Source organism: Rhamphochromis longiceps, linkage group LG6, assembly GCF_057381845.1.
Source record: "Rhamphochromis longiceps isolate RC_006_pf linkage group LG6, R_longiceps_female_GT1.1, whole genome shotgun sequence".
In the NCBI taxonomy this organism is placed as follows: domain Eukaryota; kingdom Metazoa; phylum Chordata; class Actinopteri; order Cichliformes; family Cichlidae; genus Rhamphochromis; species Rhamphochromis longiceps.
Window position 1 is genome coordinate 16,225,013 of NC_140562.1, and position 20,889 is coordinate 16,245,901.

A 20,889-nucleotide genomic window follows, 5' to 3' on the forward strand; every position below is an offset into this window, starting at 1 on the left:
TAATTAGTCACAGTTAAACACCAGATTATCACAAACAGATTTCACATAATTGCCAGATTGACCCTATTCAGCTGCACACTGGCTCAGTTGTATTGTTATTTTATCAGCATGTTGATCCGCCAAAACCGCTTTAAAGACAGTAGCTGACCCGATTCTCATCTTCAAAGCAAGCATTTAATTTTACTGCACACGGCTGCACTGTGGTCCACTGTTTTTCCTTGTGTGACTTTAGGATAAAGCTACTTAAACTGCCCACCCATTATGCGATTTGTCAGCTGGATGCATAGAAGACTGTCAGCTGAACATTCAGCTGATTCATCGCAGTTGTAGCTGAGCTTGACTTTGTGGTTCACCTGAACTGATGACAGGCTCAGTGTATTGTGGGAACTCGAGTGAGTGTCAAAGAGGGAGAGATTTCAAAGAAAGCTGTGATGCAGTCTTCTTGTTTTAAAAAGATAAATGAGCCTAAAACCTTTCCATCTTTTCCAGCAGCTCTTGCAGGCTGCTTTGAAACTTTGCGCTGACCGTGTTGGCCTGATAACGGCGAGCCGCGCTGCTGCGCCGCACGTTAGACCGCTGCTGAGACAAAGACTCTGAGTGCTTCCAGAAGAGGCTCGAAACCATCTGCACACACAGAAAGACACAGATAATATCCACGTTACAATATCATGCTTCACCATACTTTAGTATCTGAATCAATTTTTTTTTTAACATTTCGACTTCTCACTCTGTTCTTGCTCTGGGTGAAGAGGTCCAAAACATCCTGGCGCACCATATCAAAGTTCTTATCCAAGAATTTGTAGACCTGCATCACAAATCATTCAAAACTATTGCAAATTGATTCAAACCAGAAATTTACAGCCACATGCATGAACGACAGGGAGATTTTTATGGAACGGAAATATCTCTGGAGTCTGGTTTTGACAGATTACATTAGAATATGTTTAAAACATACCACACAGTATGCAAGCGACTACCTGTTTCACAATCATACTGTCCAAAGCAAGACATTTTGATGAAAAACCTAATAACCTTCAATACTATATCACATTCATTCAATATTATAACACAGTTTTTCAGTACTCCCGTGTACTACTTCACAATGATTTATTCACAATAGAAGCCATGTGAACCTGAACAAGAATGGATGGAAAAAAAGAGATGGATGGACACACAATTCTAGAGCTGTTAAGCAATTAGTCAACTAAAAGAAAAATCACTCACTCAAATTTTCAATTAAAAATGTCATTTCAACAGCACCTGTGGCTCTTAGTCTGTCAGATGTGTGGATTTTGGTGTGTATTCATTTTAAATTGTTTAAAATCCTTACATCCAAGAACAATGTGGACTTTGGATCTGATGGGCACCTGTTTAACTCAGTGTTTGAGCAGGTGCACATATGCTATACGGCTGAAATGCAAAAGCCCCAGTTTGAGGCTGACCTGCGGCCCTTGTATGTCTGAATTTACCACATGTGGACTCCAATCACGTTGTACAGACATCTGACAGATGATCACTGGCAAAGGGTGTGAATTCTTATTTATGTGCATGTTATATTTTAGCTTTTTATTTTAATAAATTTTCAAGAATTTCAAGCAAACTTTTTTTGTACTGTTTGTAGAATAAAAAGTGGAAAATGAATTTAATCAGTGATTTGAAATAATGCTGTAATATGACAGAATGTAGGACAAGCAAAGAGCTGTGAATACTTTCCAGATGCACTTTATATGAGAATGCAAAAAAAGAGGGGAAAAAAGGAAATGATCAGAGGAAGAACACTGGAAAAAAAAGGCTATAAAAGAGATTGAAATGTTGAGAAATGAAAAGTTGAAAATGTTAAAAAGCAAAACACAGAGAAGCAGGAAAGAAAGAAAACAGGGAAGGCAGGAAGTACCTGGTAGGTGACCTTCCCTGCATAGTGTTTCAGGGTAAACTCTGGCTGTGGCATCTTTGGCCTGGCATAGAGCAGATTGTTTCCATGGTGATAGTGGCACTTCTGAAGGAAGGTGTGGTCTGTTGCCTAGCAATGATTGGAGATGGTTAATGGTTGTTGAGCCATGGAAACTAAACCTCTACAGCACAAACACATGTTTCCTGTGCGTGTCTGCGTGTGAGTGTTTGGCAGATCGCCTCAGTGGGTTTTTCATGTAACGGCGTGTTCATATTTCACTCCGAGCATCAGAGACTTATAATACATTTATCTCACTATGAGCTCAGACAGCTTCTTACACTGGGAGCCCCGGGAATAATGATAGCAGCAGGTAGGCAATTAAGTGAGCATGTGGGATAGTTTTGTATTGATTGAAGCTGGCTACAATACAGTCTCCTGGTTAATGAGAAATCCAATAGTGCAGGGTTTTTTTTTCTTTTTTAACTCAATTTTTTTTAAAACTGAGATATGAAATATGAAGTTAGAGCTGTTGTTGGCTTGTGTTTTTTTAACAGCACGCTTAAAGAGTGCAACTCTTCCAAAGTTTCCTGTAATCTAATATAAGCTTATTATAAGTGCGCTCGCTTTCCACATACTGAGTCTGTCTCAATCACTTATTCTTCGCGCACTTGGGGCTTCTCTCTCCGTGGAGTTATAAGTCATTAAACACCTTTGTCTTAATTAAAAACTGCTTGTGTTTACCATTATTGTATTCACTTTCATATTGTATGTGTTTTTGATTCAATTTAAGCGAATTCCAATAACTCTGGAGAAAACGGTTATTAGTTTAACAGGAATGGGCTTACCTGAGGGAAACCGCACTGGTCGTCCAGTATGCGCAGTATCCCATGGGGCTTAGCAGCAATAAGGTCGAGGCATGCCTCGTTGTGGCCGAAGGGCTGCTGCTGCCATTTGATCTGCTCCCGCATGTACTCCTCCTACGCAGCATAATTCAGCACAAAACAAGCGCAAGATTCGTCAGGCTGGTGTGTGTAAAACTCGACTAACTCGCTGCTAATTGTTTCTTGCTTTCTGCTATGATTTGTGAAAGATTTGATAGCCTGAGTTTAAATGTGCCTCTGGAAATACCTCCTTTTTTAGACGGGTGACATGGGGCTACAACTGTGAAACGGGAATATAGGTTTCATAGTTGTGCTTCTGTATCATTAACACAAAACTCTTTAAGCTTCTCTGGTGTCATTTTAACTTTTTTTGTTGCTACATTAAATTATCTTGTTGGCTTCAGTGGTGAACTATGCGGGGTTTTTTTCTGTTGTTGGGGTTTTTTTTGCTTTGTGGCTGCCTGTAAACTATTGTGATAGTTTGCAGGCAGCCTTGCATACATACAGTCACTGAAAACTTTATTGGGAACACCTTGCTAGTTTGTGCTCATGTTTGACATTCAGAACTGATTTAATTCTTTATGGTATAGATTGAACAAGCTGCTCAGAAACATTCTTCAGAGATTTTTGTCCTTTGTGACATGATAGCATCACACAGATACTGCAGATTTGTTGGCTGCAAATCAATGATGTGAACCTTCTGTTCCACAACATCCCAAATGTGCTGTACTGGATTGAGATCTGGTGACTGTGAAAGCCATTCAGTACAGTGAAACCCATTATGTTCAAGAAACCAGTCTGGGAGGGTTTGAGCTTTGTGACATGGTGTATTATTCTGCTGGAAGCAACCATCAGACGATGGGTACATTGTTGTCATAAAGGGATGGACATAGTAAGCAGCAATACTCAGGTAGGCTGTGGTGTTTAAACAATGCTCATTTGGCACTAAGGAGGCCCAATGTGTGCCGAGAAAATATCCCCACACCATTACACCATTACACCAACAGCACCCTGAAGCATTGATACAAGGCAGGATGGATCCATTCTTTCATGATGTTTATGCCAAATTTGGATTCTACCATCTGAATGTTGCAGCAGAAATTGAAACTCAGTGGACCAGGCAACATTTTTCTAATCTTTTGTCCAGTTTTGGTGAGCCCGTGTCAATTATAGCCTCAGTTTCAGTGTTTAGCTGACAGTAGCAGCACCCAGTGTGGACTTCTGCTGCTGTGGCCCATCTGCTTCAGGTTTCAAGGCATTGTGCATTCATTCTTTTGGATACATTGGTTGTTGCTTTCCTATCAGCTTAAAGAAGTCTGGCCATTCTGCTCTGAACTCTGACATCAAAACAACATTTTCACAGAGAAACTGCCGGTTATTTGATATTTTCTCTTTTTCAGACTGTTCTTTGTAAATCCTTGAGATGGTTGTTTGGGAAAATCCCATCAGATCAGCAGTTTCTAAACCATTCGGACACATCTCATACCAACAACTATGCCATGTTCAGAATCACTTAAATCAATTTGAACTTCAGCAGGTGGTCTTGACCACATCTACATGTCTAAATGCATAGAGTTGCTGACATGTGATTGGGCAATTAGATACTTGCATTAATGAAAAGTTGAACAGGTGTACCTAACAAACTGGTCAGTGATGTCACTGATGTGAACTAAATGGGAAATGAACACATTAACTTGTGGTTCTCTGACCTGCTCCTCCTGGAAAATGACCCTGTTAAAGTAGAACTGCAAAGTTTCATTGGCGTAGTTGATGCACAGCTGCTCAAAACTGTTCACCTGTAGCTCCTGGAGGACACACAGAAGAGACAACCGGGGGTTATGTGAGTCACTTAGCACACGGGTCAGCTCAGACACAAACTGCGAGTGCTCTTCAGTTTGACCTCAAATCCATAAATGTCCAGCACGGAGATGGAGAGGGCTTCGTTGCGAGGGTAGACGCGTCCGTTGATGCGCTCCGTCAGCCAACTAAACAGCAGCGAATACAGGATCTTGGCAACAGCATCTCTATGAAAAACGCACAATAAGGTTTCTATGGAAACAGAAAACCCGGTTCCTATGGAAACAGAGGACATCTGAAACCCCCCCCCCCACTTCAAGCCCTGACGTCCTTTGTCCTCACATGCCTCTACCAAAGATTGGAAGAGAATATCACAGACTCTTGGCTCCCTCTCAGCAGTCTCCTGGTATGATTTTAAAGCAGGGGGTGAAAAAAACATGAGGACATTAAAAAGCCCTAAGATTTTCAGTTTTTTTCCCCCAAGCAGAGCAAGGTGCATCATGTTTAATTTAACAGATTGAGACTTTCAGTCACTCACTCACCTGGCATCCACAGCACTCTCCACTGTCAGCGGAGTATAGATCTTCTCCCGCACCGTATCCTGGGGGATCAAACACATCTCTGATATCTAACATCTATATTTTGTTACAGAAATAATCATATCTGTGGTGTGTACACGGGGCTGTTTCTGCAAAAGTGTGCACCACTTACTGTCAGCTTGAAGGTGACAGATTTCTCTAGGCCCTCGGGTGAGACCAGCAGCAGCTCAGCCACCACCCTTATCTCCTGCGTGCTCACCACTGACGCGACCTCCTGACCCTCAGCCTGCGGGACACAGTCGCAGACACATACATATGGAGTCACTGTCATTATTACTGCCAACGTCATCCTCACCATTAGGTCGTGAAACTAAATACATGTTTGTGTTTGAAAGACAGACCAGGTGTGGCTGGAAGTAGATGTTCCCCAGATGAAGGACAGAGGAAAGAAGTCTGTAGATGCCATTTTGCTCCTCTGGGGTGAAACACAGGATGTCCATGGCACTCAGCAAACGCCTGAAGTCCTCCCCGTCATCCTTTCCCTCTATGGTACAGTTCCCTCCCTGCATGCATGGACACACACGTGCACCGTTAGGAAAAAGACATTTTACCCTCTTTAGGTCTAATTTAAGAGCAACTTATCAGTGATTTGAGTCTCTTGGTGCAGTGATGGGGAGGATCCACTTCAGGGTGTATCAGAGCACCGTGACCTCACTGGCGATTGCAGTTACGAGTGCAAAAGGGCTCACTTGTCAGCACACTTTCAGTCAGGGAGAGCAATGACACGCTATCTCTCAGCTCGGTGCTAAGTTACTCTTCAAAAAATGTTGTTGTAATTACCACAAACACACCGCTAACTGGGTGGGAAATAGTCCAAGATGAACACTACCTCATAAAGAAATACAACAGCGCAAATCAGCTTGGAAATAAAGCCCAGAGGTGAAAAAACAAACAGAAAATGTCATAATTATGAACAAATGGCCCTAATTAATTCTTTTTGTGTGGAAAAAAAAACACCTGGTGTTGGCAGGACAGCTGACAAAGAAGAAACAAGACTACAGCTGTGCCTGCAGCTTTAGGCTGCAGTTACGCACACCTGTGTTTCAATATAAATGTTGAAAAGTGGACGTTCAACAAGTATAATGTTAATCCTATTCACCAGGATAGGCTGTGGTTTCATGGTTTTAAATCTGTGAGCAATGAAATGGTCATTTCTGTGCTGTATTAATACTGTGACATTAGTCTGATCTCTTTCATTGTTCAGGACTGGTTTAACAATGGCTGATTTTGGATCACACTGCACGCCACCACAGTGGATTTTAAATAAAACAATCAACATGTAATCCAAGTGCAGACTTTCAGCTTTAATTAAATGGGTTTCACAAAAAAATTCCATTAACTTTTTAGGAATTCAAATATATATATTATAGATAACGTGACACAGATGCTCTTCCAGGGCTTTACTGTAGCTGCCTTCAGTTGCTGTTTGTTTGTGGGTCTCTCTCCATCCAGTTTAGGCTTCAGTAACTGAAAAGCATGCTCTATTGGGCTGAGATCGGGTGACTGTCTTGGTCATTACAGATTATACCATTTCTTTGCCTCAAGAAACTCTTGGGCTGCTTTTGCAGTATGGTTCTTATTGAATTTTAGTCCCAAGACTTAATGGCTTAAGGCTTACTGAAGTAGCAGTTATACTAATGGTAACTCTACAGGAGATTAATGTCCTTGTGATTTTCTTTGATATCTGATGGATGTCTGCGTGTTTGAATCTGAGCACCTGATTGAGATAGTAGTAAGTCTCAGCTTCCTGCAGGTACAGCGAGTGCTTCTCATGAGGAGGAAGGCCTGCCAACATCTCATAGAAGATGTGATAGTTCCTCTCTGATTTGGCCTGTGAATAGACACACATACAGAAAAAAGTCACCCTGACACATGCGCACACACACTAGGACTGCTTAGCAGTTTAAATCTCTTATGACTGAAACGGACACACATAATGCCGTTGACAGAGAAACACATATTTGAGGGATACTCAAAGGATGTGTGACCAGATGAAAGCGACCACGAAGAAAGTCTCGGGCTACATCTCTACATCTGTCTGTAAGACACAGCTGTCTGTCATTCAAAGCCATTCAGATATACGTCACTGTTATTAGAGCCACAGTATGTGAATATTTAATTCTCCCTTAGACCAGGCTTAGAGGTATATCTGGACTGTGGATGGCAAAAGCACATCACAGAGCAATGTTTAAATTTTACTTGAACTTTTCTTAACAGTGAACTTAATTACACAGGTAAGACACTGCTACGACTTTGTGCTTGCCTGTTCTTCAACGCAAATGCCGTTCGGTGACGTGTAAGTGGCCTAGTACCAAGAAAGGTTGCTGTTGCAGGTTTTACAGGAAAAGTGAACAGGGTGCCTACTAGGATATGTAGCGCTAGGTTCAGATGGCATTAGATTAATGGAAAGGAGTGCATGTCTGAATGGGGCTCATGACTCAGTGGTAAAAAGACTCCACCTGAGCTGTTGTGTGAATACGTGTGTTTGAGAGTTTTTCACCTGAAAGACAATGCGTGACTTCTCCAGCAGGTACTGAGACGTTATGGCACCGCTGATTACACCCCTGGTAAAATTACACAGTCAGGTACACACACACACACACACACACACACATGCAAACACAGAGTAAGGCTGAGTTAAGTAACAAGTCATGCATGTGTAATGTGCTCTCTGTCACAGTTCTAACAGAAAATCAACTCCTTATCTAACTGTGCCAGTGGGACATATTAGCATATTCCCCAGTAAACCCAGTGTCACCAATTCTCTGTGTGTGTGCATGTGTGTGTGTTTCTGTGTGTGTGTTATGATACAGGGATAACATTACAGATCTATAAAGACATTTCAAGTGACCAAAACGGGCGAGATAATGTATAACACAGAGTAGAGTCACAAAATAGGCCGTTTCTTTATTTTATATATAGCCTCTTCATAAATGCTATAGATTACAGTCTACCTAACAATAAAAGCAAAATTATTACAAATAAAAAAACACACTGAAACATCGGAAATCCCTTTTTGGCGTAACACCAACACCAAAAGGAAGCAGCTGAAAGAAGAAGAATGTTGTTACTACTCACTCGTTCATGTAGATCTGCGTGTATTTGCCAAAGCGTGAAGAGTTGTCGTTGCGCACTGTTTTGGCATTCCCAAAAGACTCCAACAGGGGCATGGCCTCAAGGATCTGCCCAGTCAGCACAGAGGGAAAATTACTATGAGCACTTTCAGTATGACGGTAAAGAGAGCAAAATATGGGGGAAGCGATGAGAATACTTTACCTCTATCTGAAGGCAGAAGATAGATTTAAAGACCACGATGTGAGAGAAAAAAAAGTTAGTTTAAACTGAATATGAGCTTCATTCTGTGTCTGTCCACTCATACAAAAGAATTGGACACTGGACATATACCTGCTGTGTGACATTGCGTTTGTGGTGTATGGCTGTCAGGTAACGCAGGATCAATTTAGTGGCCTCAGTCTTCCCTGACCCACTTTCTCCACTGGAATAACAAAAACCACCAATATGAATGATTTATAGCGCTCGTTTTATGATGCCTTTAATCAGACTTTAATCAGCAGTTCATACCTGATCACTATACACTGATCTTTTTTGGCATCCATCATGGTGGTATATGAGAGATTAGCAATGGCAAAGAGATGACTGCAACACAACAAAAGATGTCGAATTAGAATAAAATCACACACACACACACCAGCTGTGTGCATGTCAGCTTGGTGTGTGTAGAAGTGGCAGTGAAATCCATAACCAAACTCTCCCTTGGCAACAGACCATTAACAGTGTAAGGCGAGCCTGTTACTAACACCTGAGAGTGCTGGCCTTTAACGCCTTTATTTACCGCCGTACAGGATCTCAGAGCACAGCTTACGACACATGTAGACAGATGTAGTGGGACAGCGTATGCCCACACAAACACAGCTGTAAAGGTTTCACTTAAAGGTTTAACCTTTTAACGGCTAGTGTATCACATTTGATACGTGGTGTTTTGTGAGTTTTTGAGACTTTTGCGTCATCAGTGTGAATTTTTTCACCCACAAAAACCAAAATGAATTACACAATACATTTTTTAAAACTCATGTAGATGCAAATTAATATTTTTGTTTTTTCAAAAAATTGTTTCAATAAGCACTCCATTTTCAAACAATTGTGGTTCCAACTTTTTCTGAACCATGAACCATTCTCTGGCCTTTAGTTTTATTTATGCATCTAGATTTTGGGGTTAAGGTCACCAGGAGAAATTAGCTGTGTAGACGTCTGCCTTTCTCTAGAATAAAGTGTATTAAACTGCCAAAAACTGCATTTGAAAAAGTCATTAGCAATGTCTCTTGCAATGAATTACAACCCGTTTATTCCCCCAAAAACATTTCATGAAGGAACTATTTTCTTTATTCTGAACTATGTCAGCTCAGTGTATCACTTTGCTTGTGGCAGCCTGACCGAATGTAAAAAATAACAGCATCCTTTAAGCTGAACTATAATGCTAGCTAGCTACCTGCTTTTTTTGCTTTATAAACAAAAAGAAAAGCTCCTGTCGACTTTTTCAGTTTAGAACTACAGGGCTAGTGTCGTCTAATTCATTATATTCTAAACAAGGCAGACATCTTCACATCTGATAAATCCAAAAACGGGTAGTCTACAAAAATAAATAAATAAATAAATAGTCTAGAAAAGGTGACTTCTTGCTAAATTCATAGGAAAATGCCTGACCTTTGTCACACTTCTGAGACAAAGTTAGAATTAAATCATTTCAAGCCTAATAATCTTGTGCAGTTTATTAATAGTAAAATACTCAAAAATGGCCTATCTTGCATTACCTCTTTGCAGAAACTCTAACAGGTCCAACACATGCAAAAGCCCAAACACACACACACACACACACACAAACACAGATCTTACGGGGGGTTATCACTCAGTCCATGACCTTCATAAAGGAGCACCATGTCTGTCCCGTAAATGTTGAGCAACTTGTATGGATTCACAGACACAAGGATGCTGCCTATGTAGGTCTGAGTGGAAGACAGAGATGACAGAAGGACAAAAGGACAAAAGGGAGGGTAAACGAACTGAGGCAGCTGGCAGTGTCCGTGACATTTTATGATATTACGTTATTTAATCTGCAAATGAGTGATTTAGCATACATAGACAAGATCCTGGTCGTAGCGTTTCTTCAGGTTCATCAGAACAGTGGTCTCATTCAGCTCACTGAAATTAAACACAGAAAATTAAAATTCATGTCCTGAGCACATATTGTCCTGCTGAAGCAGCACTCCCACTCTCACTTTGACATCCAGCATTAATTCGTTTTCAAAGACACTCAAGAGCTCTCTGATTTCCGAAGACTTGTAGTTAAAAACAAAACAAATATCTAATGTGGGGTTTTTGCTCTGGATGTGTTTTTAATAACACTCACTTAACATATAATTTACATAATTATAGTGTTTCAAAGCTTTTCAGAGCTTACAGGGACACTGGGAACAAACAAGCCATAGAATAAACTGTGTTACACTGTGCTCAGGGAATAAACTGCTTGTAAGAGTGTGATATAAGTAAATAAGAAGTGAGGCTGCTAATAATGGTTTGTGCTTACGGGAGCTGTGTCAAGTCCTCCATTCCCTCCGCCCAGCGTTTAACCCTGTGGCTTGTTGTGGGCATGCTTAGGATAGAATAGATCTGGACACACACATGAAATGTACATAGTTAGTCAAGGACTCACAAATAACAAAGCCTGGGGTGTACAGTCACGGCTCAATGCATAGCTGATGCAAAACATGCAGAAATTCAGATGTTTGTGAACTCTATGAGGAAATGCTGCTAGGGCCATTTAGCTTTAAAGCTTCTCAGTTATTGCTTGAATAATCTGTACATTACGCTTGTTCCTATGCCAATCTATTCTCCACCAATTGTAAAAAATTATAGAAACTTAAATCCTCCTAAAAATGGGTTGATCTTGCATTCAGGTACCTTGTCATACCAGCTTTGACCTGGTACTTTCGGCCTGGCTCTCTCTCTCTCCGGAGCCCAGTCTGGGTCCTGAGCCTTTCCATCCACAAATCGAGGTGCGGGTGAATATCCTTCTAACACCCCATCTTCTTTGTACATCGACCACTTAGATAAATTCTGCACAGTGCCATGTGGTAAAACCCTCTCAGCTGCCCAAACGTCCTCACCTCCATCCCCTCCTCCTTGGGCATTTCTGGCCCAGTGGCCTGAGCGTGGCCCATACGGAGGAATCACAGCATAGCGATTGTCCTCACCCTGCAGTCCTGTTGGCACCGCGTATGAAGCATAACGAAGCTGCTGGTTTTGAATGGCATCAGACAGGCTTGGATTGTGGAACCGCCGTGTGAGAAGTGATTTATCTGGAAGCCTAATGGACAAGAAAATTGATGAATAGCATGTAACTGTGGAACACTGGCAAAATGTGAACACGAACATTAAGTGGGCTTACTCTCTAGTATGTGGAGTATACAAGACTAAATGCTGCAAAATGGTCAGAATCAAAGTATGAAAGAACCATCAACATATGCAGATTGTATAAAGTCAACTGGAGATGATTTGGGTTTGTCTGTTAGTTAGTTTAAATGAATCCCCAGCTTGCAGATTGATTTCCTAATAGGTCATTTACCTGGAAAAACCTAATCAGGTCACTTGTGATAGTTTCCAGTAACAGAATAGTTTCCTACCTGTAACTGGCGCCACGCACATCTTCCTTCTGCAGCGCAGTGTATAGGTTGGGAGGTGTAGGTTTGGGCACGCCTGTCAGCACAGAGTTTTCTGACAGATGATAGAGACCTGTAGAACGAAGAGCCCGGTTTTGCCTCAGAGCAGATGAAAGGTTTGGAGGCTGACCAGGGATTACCAGGGTCCCATCAGGAAGACGATATGATGCACTTCGAAGGTTTGCATTCGTGAGAGCCTGAAGGAGGCAGAGGAAAAGCAGAGAAGTTACTCAAGAGTGCAGTTTAGGTCACTAAAATGTCCCCAATATTACACTTCATTTCAATAGTCTGTAATAGCTAGAATGTTATGCTTAACTTTAGAAGCAAAAAAAATGCAACTAAAACAGCAATAAAAACATAAATAAAAGCAATACAAATAATGTTTACTTTATACTTTATTGAATAGTATAAATAGTAATAGTAAATAGTGATAAATAGTAATAGATTACTGTAGCAAAGCTAAATGATATACTATTTTTAACAGGTATGCACTTTAGAGAGATCAGGGCCAACTGGCTTCCGTGGGTCAATGATGATGGTTCCATCGGGCAGGGTGTAGGACACACCCTTTAAATAAGGATTCTGCAAGGCAGCTGCCAGGTTGGGGCTCTTTGGTTTTCTTGGGTCAACGATAATAGTTCCATCTGGGAGCGTGTATGAAGCTCCTTTCAAGGCTGGGTTTTGGAGAGCCTAAGTTTTAAAACAGAGACAAATGATTTAGTCATCAGTGAATTAAAGAGGCACCTCAGGTCAACAGTGATTATTAGACAAACTGGAGCCACGAGAACTTTTGAAGACATGATACTTATACTTGTTAACTTTTACACAAGTCCTGCTATGTGGGGAAGAGAGGGTGAGTTGAAAGAGAAATTCATAGCACATAACATATCAATAACTAACCTTGATCAAGTTTGGTGATATGGGTATATTGGGGTCTTGAACCCCTTCTGGTAATTTGAATGAGGCACTCCGCAAGGCGCTGTTTTGGAGGGCACCGGAAAGGTTTGGAGAGACAGGTTTGCGTGGATCAATGATGATGGTGCCATCTGGCAAGGTGTAGGATGCACTTTTGAGGTAAGGGTTCTGAAGTGCTGCTGCGAGATTGGGGGACTTTTGTTTCTTGGGGTCAATCACAATGGTCCCATCGGGGAGAGAGTAGGAGGCCTCACGCAAAACTGGGTTGCTTAGGGCCTTAGCCAAGTTTGGGGAAATGGGTTGCTGAATGAGCAAAAACAAATAGAGAAAAATGTATTAAAAGATTCCTTATTTTGAACAAACAGATGATGAAAAGAATGAGTTAAGAAAGGAACATAAGACATGGATTACTTGCTGTCTAGGATCGATAATGGTCCCATCCGGAAGAGTATATGAAGCAGTCTTAAGGTTCTGATTCTGAAGAGCTCTCGAGAGGTTAGGAGACATTGGCTTCTGAGGCATACGAGGGTCCTATGTGGGTAGAGGCAGAGTGTGAATTAGAAGAGTATAATGTAATGAGGCAGCTGTTGTTGTAGCCTACATAACTGACATATTCCATTTACGTACCCTGATCGATCCATCGGGCAAAACATACGAAGCTCCACGAACTTGCTGATTTTGCAGGGCATGGCCAAGCAATGGGGAGGAACGTGGATCTGCATATGGCGAAACCAAAGTTCCATCTGGCAGACGGTAAGACGCTTGCATCAACTGTGGGTTTTGCAGGGCACTTCCTAATGCTGGGGAAGAGGGTGGTTTGGGTCCATATGGAGATCGTCTGAGTTGCACAGGAGTGTGATAAGAAGCTTGACGAAGGTTTGGGTTCTGCTGAAGAGCACTGTGGAGCTGAGGCCCAGCTGGTGCATAAGGGTTACGACGCTGCATCATAGGGGATCTCATAGTTGAGACACTCTGCAAACCAGATCGGTTTTGCAGTGCATCATGGAGCAGCGGTGCAGGGGCAGGCTCAGAGATATAATCATATGGTGTAACAACAGTTGGTCCATATGGCAAACTGAACTGTGTCTGATAGGAAGCTACGCCTCTTAGTGCCTGTCCATGTCTCATGGCTTCAGGGAGCACTGGAGATGGAGGTACAGATGGGGGATAAGGGGATTGAGGTCTATAAATAGGAGATACATAGGACGCTTCTCTCACTGCCTGGTTTTGCAGAGCTCCAGATAGTAATGGAGAAGAAGGGGACAGAGAAGGTTCAAGAGGTGACACTGGCCTTTGTAAAGGGGAAACATAAGATGCATCTCGTAGAGCTTGATTTTGCAGAGCCCCAGACAGCATAGGAGATGAGGGTGCCATAGGCTGACCATAAGGTGACACTGGTCTCTGGAGTGAGGGGACATAGGAGGCATCACGAATAGCCTGGTTTTGCATTGCACCAGACAAAGTAGGGGACAAGGGAACATAAGGGTCTACTTCAGGAACCATATCCTCCATCACTACCATTTGGGCTACCTGAGGTCCAAGGGGGGATGAGAAGGAGGCTTGTCGGAGAGACTGGTTCTGCAAAGCACCAGAAAGCATGGGAGAAGATGGAGCTACAAATTGATGTGACTGTTGAGTGTAAGGATCAGCATAGGGCATCATTTCTGGTGTGTAAGTAGGCGAGTGGACAGCACGTGGGGGCAGGAGGGGGGAGGGCTGACGGGAGACTCGAGGAGAGAGGTGCGGGGACGCGGAGTGCGGTATGTGTTTAATGGACAACTGTGGGGAAGGGGGTGGCATACTTCTTACTGACCGCGGGGCCATGAGTGGACGTCCTCGAGCAATGGGACGAGGAGGTAATCTTCCAGATTCTCTTCTCCTCAAGGGAGCACGGTGGACCATGTGAGGGGAGTGGAAAGGAGAGGAGTGAAGCGAGGAGTCCACTGTGAGAACAGAAGACCTATTGCTTCTTATAGAGGAGGCACGAAAAGGACGCACATTCTGGGTTGGTGGGGGCACTGGACGTCCTCGGAGACCCATAGGGGAGGGTCTGACAGTACCTAAAGGAACATTTCCACCCATCCTAGGCCGGGCCACTGGTGTTGGATCCCTAAGCAGTCGAGTTGAGCGGCGAGAAAGAGTAGGGGATGATAGGTGAGGCCGGGGCCCAGCAGGAGATAAGCTACGATGAGATGGGGAAGGAGATGGTCTTCTGCTGAGCTGTGGAGAGAGGGGGGGAGATACATGAGCAGGAGAGAGGGTAGGAGATGGTGACCTATGAATTTTTCTAGCTTCAAATGGGCTGAGGGCAGGACTGGGTGCTGGTGGAGGACTTCGCCTTCTCATGGAAGCACGAGGTGAAGAAGGTGGAGATCGTCGCCTCATTGATGGTCTTGGTGACGGTGGGGGACTATGCCAGATCATTGAGGCACGGGGAGAGTGGGGGGCTGAAGGACCTCGAGCCAGGGGAGAGGGTGATCTCTGAGGTTGCATTCTACGACGAGCAAGCGGGGAGGCCATAGGCGAGGAAGGAGGTGAGAGTTGCCTAGACATAATAGAGGGCGGTCTTTGGGCATTAATTAAACCACTCCTCATGGATGGCTGTGGAGAGGGACTGCGTCTTTGTGCAAACATAGGAGAGGGTACTGGGGAAGCCATAGCAGGAGGATGACGTTGCATTTGTGGGGAGGGCATAATGACAGAACGGCGGGATGGTGTCGGAGAGGGTTGAATACGGCGTCCCGGAAGAGGGGACATGTTTGCTTGCTTAATGATCATTGCAGTTGGAGTAGGGATGGATGGTGGCCCATAACCCTGCTGCTGTGGCATCATCATTGGGTCAGTCATCATCTGCTGCTGAAAGAGCACAAAGCTTTATGTTCAAAATGGAAACATGGACTTTAGCCCAGTAATTTACAGGCTGTGAAAAGCAGTTATCAGATTTGCAAGCTGATTTTGCCTGGAATATTATTTTTCATCAAGAAAATGTTACACTAATTATTTCAAAGAACTATTTATCACATTGTTGGTCATAAGCAAAAAAAAGCAGCTACACCTATCTAACATTGGCTTATTGATTATCTATCGCTATTTCCAGTTCAAATGAAATGAAATGAAATGAATGCTGCTATCACTAATCGTACTTAGTACTGAGAATCTAAAAATAGAAACATCCCATCTCATCTCAAAAAGTAGTTCATGCATACTTCTAAACTGGACTATTGTAATTCATTATTATCAGGCTGTCCTAACCCCCCCCCCCCCCCCCCCCCCCCAAAAAAAAAAGAAAAGCCTTCAGTTGGTAAGAGTACTGACAGGGACTGGAGGGAAAGAGAGAGCATATTTTTCCCATACTGGCTTCACTTTATTGGCTCCATATTAAATCTAGAATTAAATTTACCATATTACCCCAACTTCTCTCTCATACTGCTGGTTTACTTGTGGCTCCCAGAGTATTTAAAAGTAGAATGGGAGGCAGACACTTTCAAGCCACTCTTTTATGGAACCAGCTCCCAGTTTGAACTTGGGAGACAGACACCTGCTCTACTTTTAAGATTGGATCAGACTGGATCATACGACCCCAAACCCTCCCTTAGTTAAATTGTACAATGCTTAGGCTTCTGGAGGCTTCCGATGATGAATGTTTCTTCTTCACTCAGCGCTATTCACTCTCTTAGTTATTACTAATCTCTGGCTCTCTGCACAGTGTGTTTTTATTTTGTCTCCCTCCCCTCGCCCCCAACCAATGGCCGTCCCTCCCTGAACCTGCTTCTGTCGGTATCTTCCTGTTAAAAGTGAGTTTTTCCTTACCGCTGTCGTGGTGGTCTGATTGTTCCCTATACAATTGTAGGGTCTTTACCTTGCAATATAAACCACCTTGAGGCAATTGTTATCGTGATTAGGCACTATATAGAAAAACTGAATTGAACAATGTTGAGCAATATTTTCTTTATTTATTGAATATGTTACTGCCACATTTCTCCGTGTGGTGGGATTATTTAAAACAAGAGAACTGTGTAACTTGAAAGGGCAGTGCATGTGTACTCTTTTGAATTTCCTATTTTTTTCTTTTTTATATTTACATTGCAATATGAATCTCACTGAAAGTCAGCAAAGTCACCCTCCTGTGACTCTCTAGCTTTAAGAACATTGTCAGGTTCAATGACACTGCACAGCTTGAATTACCTGTGGTGAAATCATCTGTTGTTGTGGCAGCATCATTTGCTGTGGCATCATTTGCTCTTGTGGTGACATGATTTGCTGTGGCATCATTTGCTCTTGTGGTGACATGATTTGCTGTGACATCATTTGCTGTTGTGGGAACATCATCTCTTGTGACATCTGCTGCTGTGGCAACATCATTTGCTGGGGCATCGTCTGCTGCTGTGGCAACATCATTTGCTGGGACATCATCTGTTGTTGTGGCAACATCGGCTGCTGCGGCGTTAACATCATTTGTTGCTGTGGTGACATAATTGGCGATGACATCATTTGGGGGGACATACTCTGGTCTTGTTGTAACATCATCTGCTGCTGCGGTGACATGACTTGCTGCTGAGGTGATATCATTTGAGGGGACATCATTATTGGTTCTTGAGGGGGCAACAGATTTTGCTGTGAAGACATCATTATTTGTTGTTGTGGTGACATTGCCATCTGTTGCTGTAATGACATCATGCCACCAGGCTGACCTGGCACGAGAGGAATCTGGTCTTCGTACTGGATTTCTGACATGTCTTCAAATTCTGGATCAGGCGGCAAAGTTGGTGGAGGAGGCAAGGTAACATCTAGACGTTCTTTCCCAAAAAGGCGCACTTGAGGTCTGGGAACTCTAAACGTCATCTCCCCCCCTTGAACTAAACTGCTATCATCTCCATACTGATCCATCTGGCCAACATTCTGGTTTCCATAAAGGTACTGTCCTTGACCTACAACTTGGTCTCCAAACCCAAACACCTGTTGGCCTCCTGGAGGGAATCCAATTGCCTGCTGGGAGCTGAAGTCTTGGTATGGCATGCCAACATCAGTATAGCTAAGTTGATAGTCCTGCGCAAATCCACCTTGCATTCCCATAGATGATACATAAGGGTTCTCATAATAACCTGCCTGTCCAATGTCATAATAGCCCACTTGTTCGCCACCATAGTAAACTCCCTGATTATTTTCATCATAATAGCCCTGAGTCTGAGGGTCAAGGAACCCATCCACCTCTCCTCCATACATATGGTCATCACCCATTACTGCATAGTAGTCCAGATCCTCATCACCATACATTGCCTGCTGCTGCTCGTAAGCATAGTAATCAGCAGAGGAATAAGGGTTATAATATTCCCCCGTGCTCTCATCATAAAGAACACCAGGATAATATTCTGCATTTGGATCATTGAATCCTTCATCCTCATAGTAACCAAGGTCTTGATATCCTGCTCCCCCTGCCCCATTGTCATTGTCATAGTAACCATAATGACCATGATTTCCATATGCTGCCTCATCTCCATAACCGTCATCATACCCTTCATATACTTTCTGGTATCCGTACACATCTTCATCATGCTCATAACCATTGTTTTGGTAACCCTGGAGATAACGTCGGGAGCTGGCTTGCCGACTGTGAGCTCTATGCCCTTGCCAGCCATGCTGTTCTGAATTTTCCCGCATTTTGGTGGACAGGAAGCGTTTCGTCAGCCAGTTAGTTGCCGCTGCAACCTTCCCCAACAGTAGACTTCTGTTCTTGAAGTCGTCAACAGCCCCATCACCGTCCTTTTTCCCAAATAAGCCTTTGAAGAAGCCCCCTTTCTTCTCATTGGAGTTGTTCCCTCCCAGGCGAAGCAGCATATAGGTTGGCTTCTTCCCACCATTTGCCTTCTCTTTGGCCTCTTTCTCCTTTTTCCTCTTTTTGCTGGCCTTGAATCTCATCATGAAACGAGAGGTGTTCTTCAGCATGGACTTGCGACGTTTCTTCTTAGCAATTCGCGTCTTTCTCTTCCCCAAACCCAGGAATAAACGTGAAGTACTTTTAAGCTTCTTCCTGCTGTTCCTGCGTCGCTTGAAGCCTGAAAACTTCATGAACATCCTGGACATGTTCTTCAGACCTTTCCTCGGGATTTCTTTCACTGGAATCTGTGGCGTTTCCTCTTTCTTTTTGCCCTTTTTCTTCTTTGCGTCAGCATCGGATTTCCCTCCTTTATGGTGGCGATCGTCCTTGGATTTTTTTTTGGATTTCCCATAATCCTCATCATCCTCGTCTTCCTCGTCATCTTCATCCTCATCATCATCCTCCTCTGAGTCTTCACCCCGTCTAGACTTCCCCACTTTCTTTCCTTTAGCTCCCCTGCCTCCTCGCCCCTTCCCTCTCCTATCATCCTCTGAGTCTTCCTCATCCTCTTCATCACTGAACTCTTCATCCTCTTCATCGCTCAGGAGCTCCTCCTCTTCCTCCTCAGACTCCACTTTCTTGCCTTTCCCTTTGTCTTTTCCTTTCTTTCCATCATCTTTCCCCTTGGGCGGTTCCTCTTTTCCCTTCTTACCACCCTTTTTATCATCCTTTCCACCTTTCTTATCATCCTTGCTGGCTTTCTTGTCGTCCTTCCCTCCCTTTTTGTCATCCTTGCCTTTCTTTTCCTCCTCCTTCTTTTTCTCTGGTTCAGGTTTTCCACCCTTCTTTGCGTCCTTTTTGGGGTCTTTCTTGCCAGGCATTTTGGCTAAGGGCACACCATGCCCTCTCTACGAGATGCAATGGAGCTGACCTTCAAAAGAAAAATAGAAAGACATGACATGTGTAGAGTTTGGAAGGCACCACTGTGAGAATGTCTCAAGTTCAATAAAAGGCATGTTGTGTTCCAAAAAGTCTGACCTTTAAAAGACTCCTTGCCTTATATGTGCCTGTTTGACTTTGTGCCAGAGCTATATGCGGGTTCTGTATCTGTGTAAGGACAGGTCCACCTGGCCAAAGCAGTTTGACACTGCCCAGATCGGGTCCCCATGAAGGCTTCTGTGCAGGTAGACAGATAGATAGATAGATAGACAGATAGATAGATGAATGTCTGCAATCTCACACATACAAATAAGACTAACATTAATATTGCTATCACATTCAGAAACAGCAGTAAAATGCATTTAGTTAGATAAGTCAGTGTTCTTGTCTTAGCACGAATACTGTCGTAATATCATATCCTTTACAAAGTGATTAGAGCTCCTATCTCTATATTACAATATGAAGACATCATCTAGAAATGTCCAGTTTCCATACAGAAATCTCTTAGCGATACACAACCTCAGTGAAAAGAGCCATCATCTATCAATGTCCAGCTGTACTATAGGCTTTAAGGTCAGCTCTAAAAGCCTTCTGTAAATTGCAATTCTACATTAGTATGCAAGGTGTTGACTGTAAACCTCACTGCAAACTCTTTGAAAGGAGATTGTTACTGTGTTGATTTTACTCATTTCCACACAGTTTGATCCCTACGGTGTTTGCGTTCGTGCAAATGCAAGCACTGAAAACACACAAACAACATATGGAGCTGTTACACCAGCTCCAGCTCTACTCCCTCTACGGTCCAGTCAGTGCTTCATCTGTAGACTTGAAGTTAAAGCCGCAATCATTCATCCAAACCTTTCCGGTCATAGTCACCTCTACTTCACTGACAAAAATAACGTCACAAAAGAGGAAGTGCTGCGCTCTTGGCTGGTGTCTGCAGTCTTCAAATCTGACGCGTCCTGTTTGCAAGTTTCTTCTTCAGCAAAAAACTCTGGGCAAATGTCTTTGGGTCACACCGAGCTTCTTCCTCTGACCTACTCTGTCCTCTGTTGCTCACTACAACACATTCTCTCACTCAACACGCCACTCTGTTCACCAAGCCCTCCTGTGTGTGACAACCAATGCGCGTGTATGTGTGTATATGTGTAGGTTTAAAGAGTTCCTTTTGGCAGCTCGTAGAAGGAGTCTTAATTTGTCATCTGGCTCTACAGGTGAAACTTGAGATCTCTGGGCGGCTGAGGGGGCGGGGCATAAATAATACAAAAGGTTGAGATAGTGAGAGAGAGAGAGAGAGAGAGAGACAGAGAAGGATAAA

At 43.2% G+C, this 20,889-nt stretch overlaps 2 protein-coding genes across 2 annotated transcripts in view; both read right to left on the minus strand.

Moving 5' to 3' along the window:
* LOC146667751 (unconventional myosin-XV-like) overlaps positions 1 to 12,581 on the minus strand; it is a 45,191-nt gene extending 32,610 nt beyond the window's left edge. Inside the window, exons 1-20 of the mRNA XM_085408805.1 lie at positions 12,395 to 12,581; positions 11,867 to 12,099; positions 11,145 to 11,550; positions 10,771 to 10,853; positions 10,322 to 10,385; positions 10,080 to 10,189; positions 8,751 to 8,825; positions 8,568 to 8,664; positions 8,247 to 8,350; positions 7,669 to 7,732; positions 6,886 to 6,999; positions 5,510 to 5,671; positions 5,281 to 5,394; positions 5,112 to 5,170; positions 4,673 to 4,796; positions 4,482 to 4,577; positions 2,737 to 2,868; positions 1,895 to 2,020; positions 728 to 805; positions 473 to 624 (exon numbers count right to left, since the gene is read on the minus strand). Coding sequence (XP_085264931.1) covers positions 473 to 624; positions 728 to 805; positions 1,895 to 2,020; positions 2,737 to 2,868; positions 4,482 to 4,577; positions 4,673 to 4,796; positions 5,112 to 5,170; positions 5,281 to 5,394; positions 5,510 to 5,671; positions 6,886 to 6,999; positions 7,669 to 7,732; positions 8,247 to 8,350; positions 8,568 to 8,664; positions 8,751 to 8,825; positions 10,080 to 10,189; positions 10,322 to 10,385; positions 10,771 to 10,853; positions 11,145 to 11,282 — 1,892 coding nt within the window. The 5' untranslated portion in view covers positions 11,283 to 11,550; positions 11,867 to 12,099; positions 12,395 to 12,581. The remainder of the gene's footprint in view (positions 1 to 472; positions 625 to 727; positions 806 to 1,894; positions 2,021 to 2,736; positions 2,869 to 4,481; positions 4,578 to 4,672; positions 4,797 to 5,111; positions 5,171 to 5,280; positions 5,395 to 5,509; positions 5,672 to 6,885; positions 7,000 to 7,668; positions 7,733 to 8,246; positions 8,351 to 8,567; positions 8,665 to 8,750; positions 8,826 to 10,079; positions 10,190 to 10,321; positions 10,386 to 10,770; positions 10,854 to 11,144; positions 11,551 to 11,866; positions 12,100 to 12,394) is intronic.
* Positions 12,582 to 13,414: 833 nt separating this feature from the next.
* LOC146667752 (uncharacterized) lies at positions 13,415 to 20,633 on the minus strand. Its single transcript, XM_085408806.1, has 4 exons — positions 20,448 to 20,633; positions 19,671 to 19,808; positions 17,003 to 19,563; positions 13,415 to 15,673 (listed from the first exon to the last, which is right to left on the minus strand). The coding sequence occupies exons 3-4, from the start codon at positions 19,511 to 19,513 to the stop codon at positions 13,415 to 13,417; spliced, it is 4,770 nt and encodes a 1,589-aa protein (XP_085264932.1). The 5' UTR covers positions 19,514 to 19,563; positions 19,671 to 19,808; positions 20,448 to 20,633.
* Positions 20,634 to 20,889: the final 256 nt, after the last annotated feature.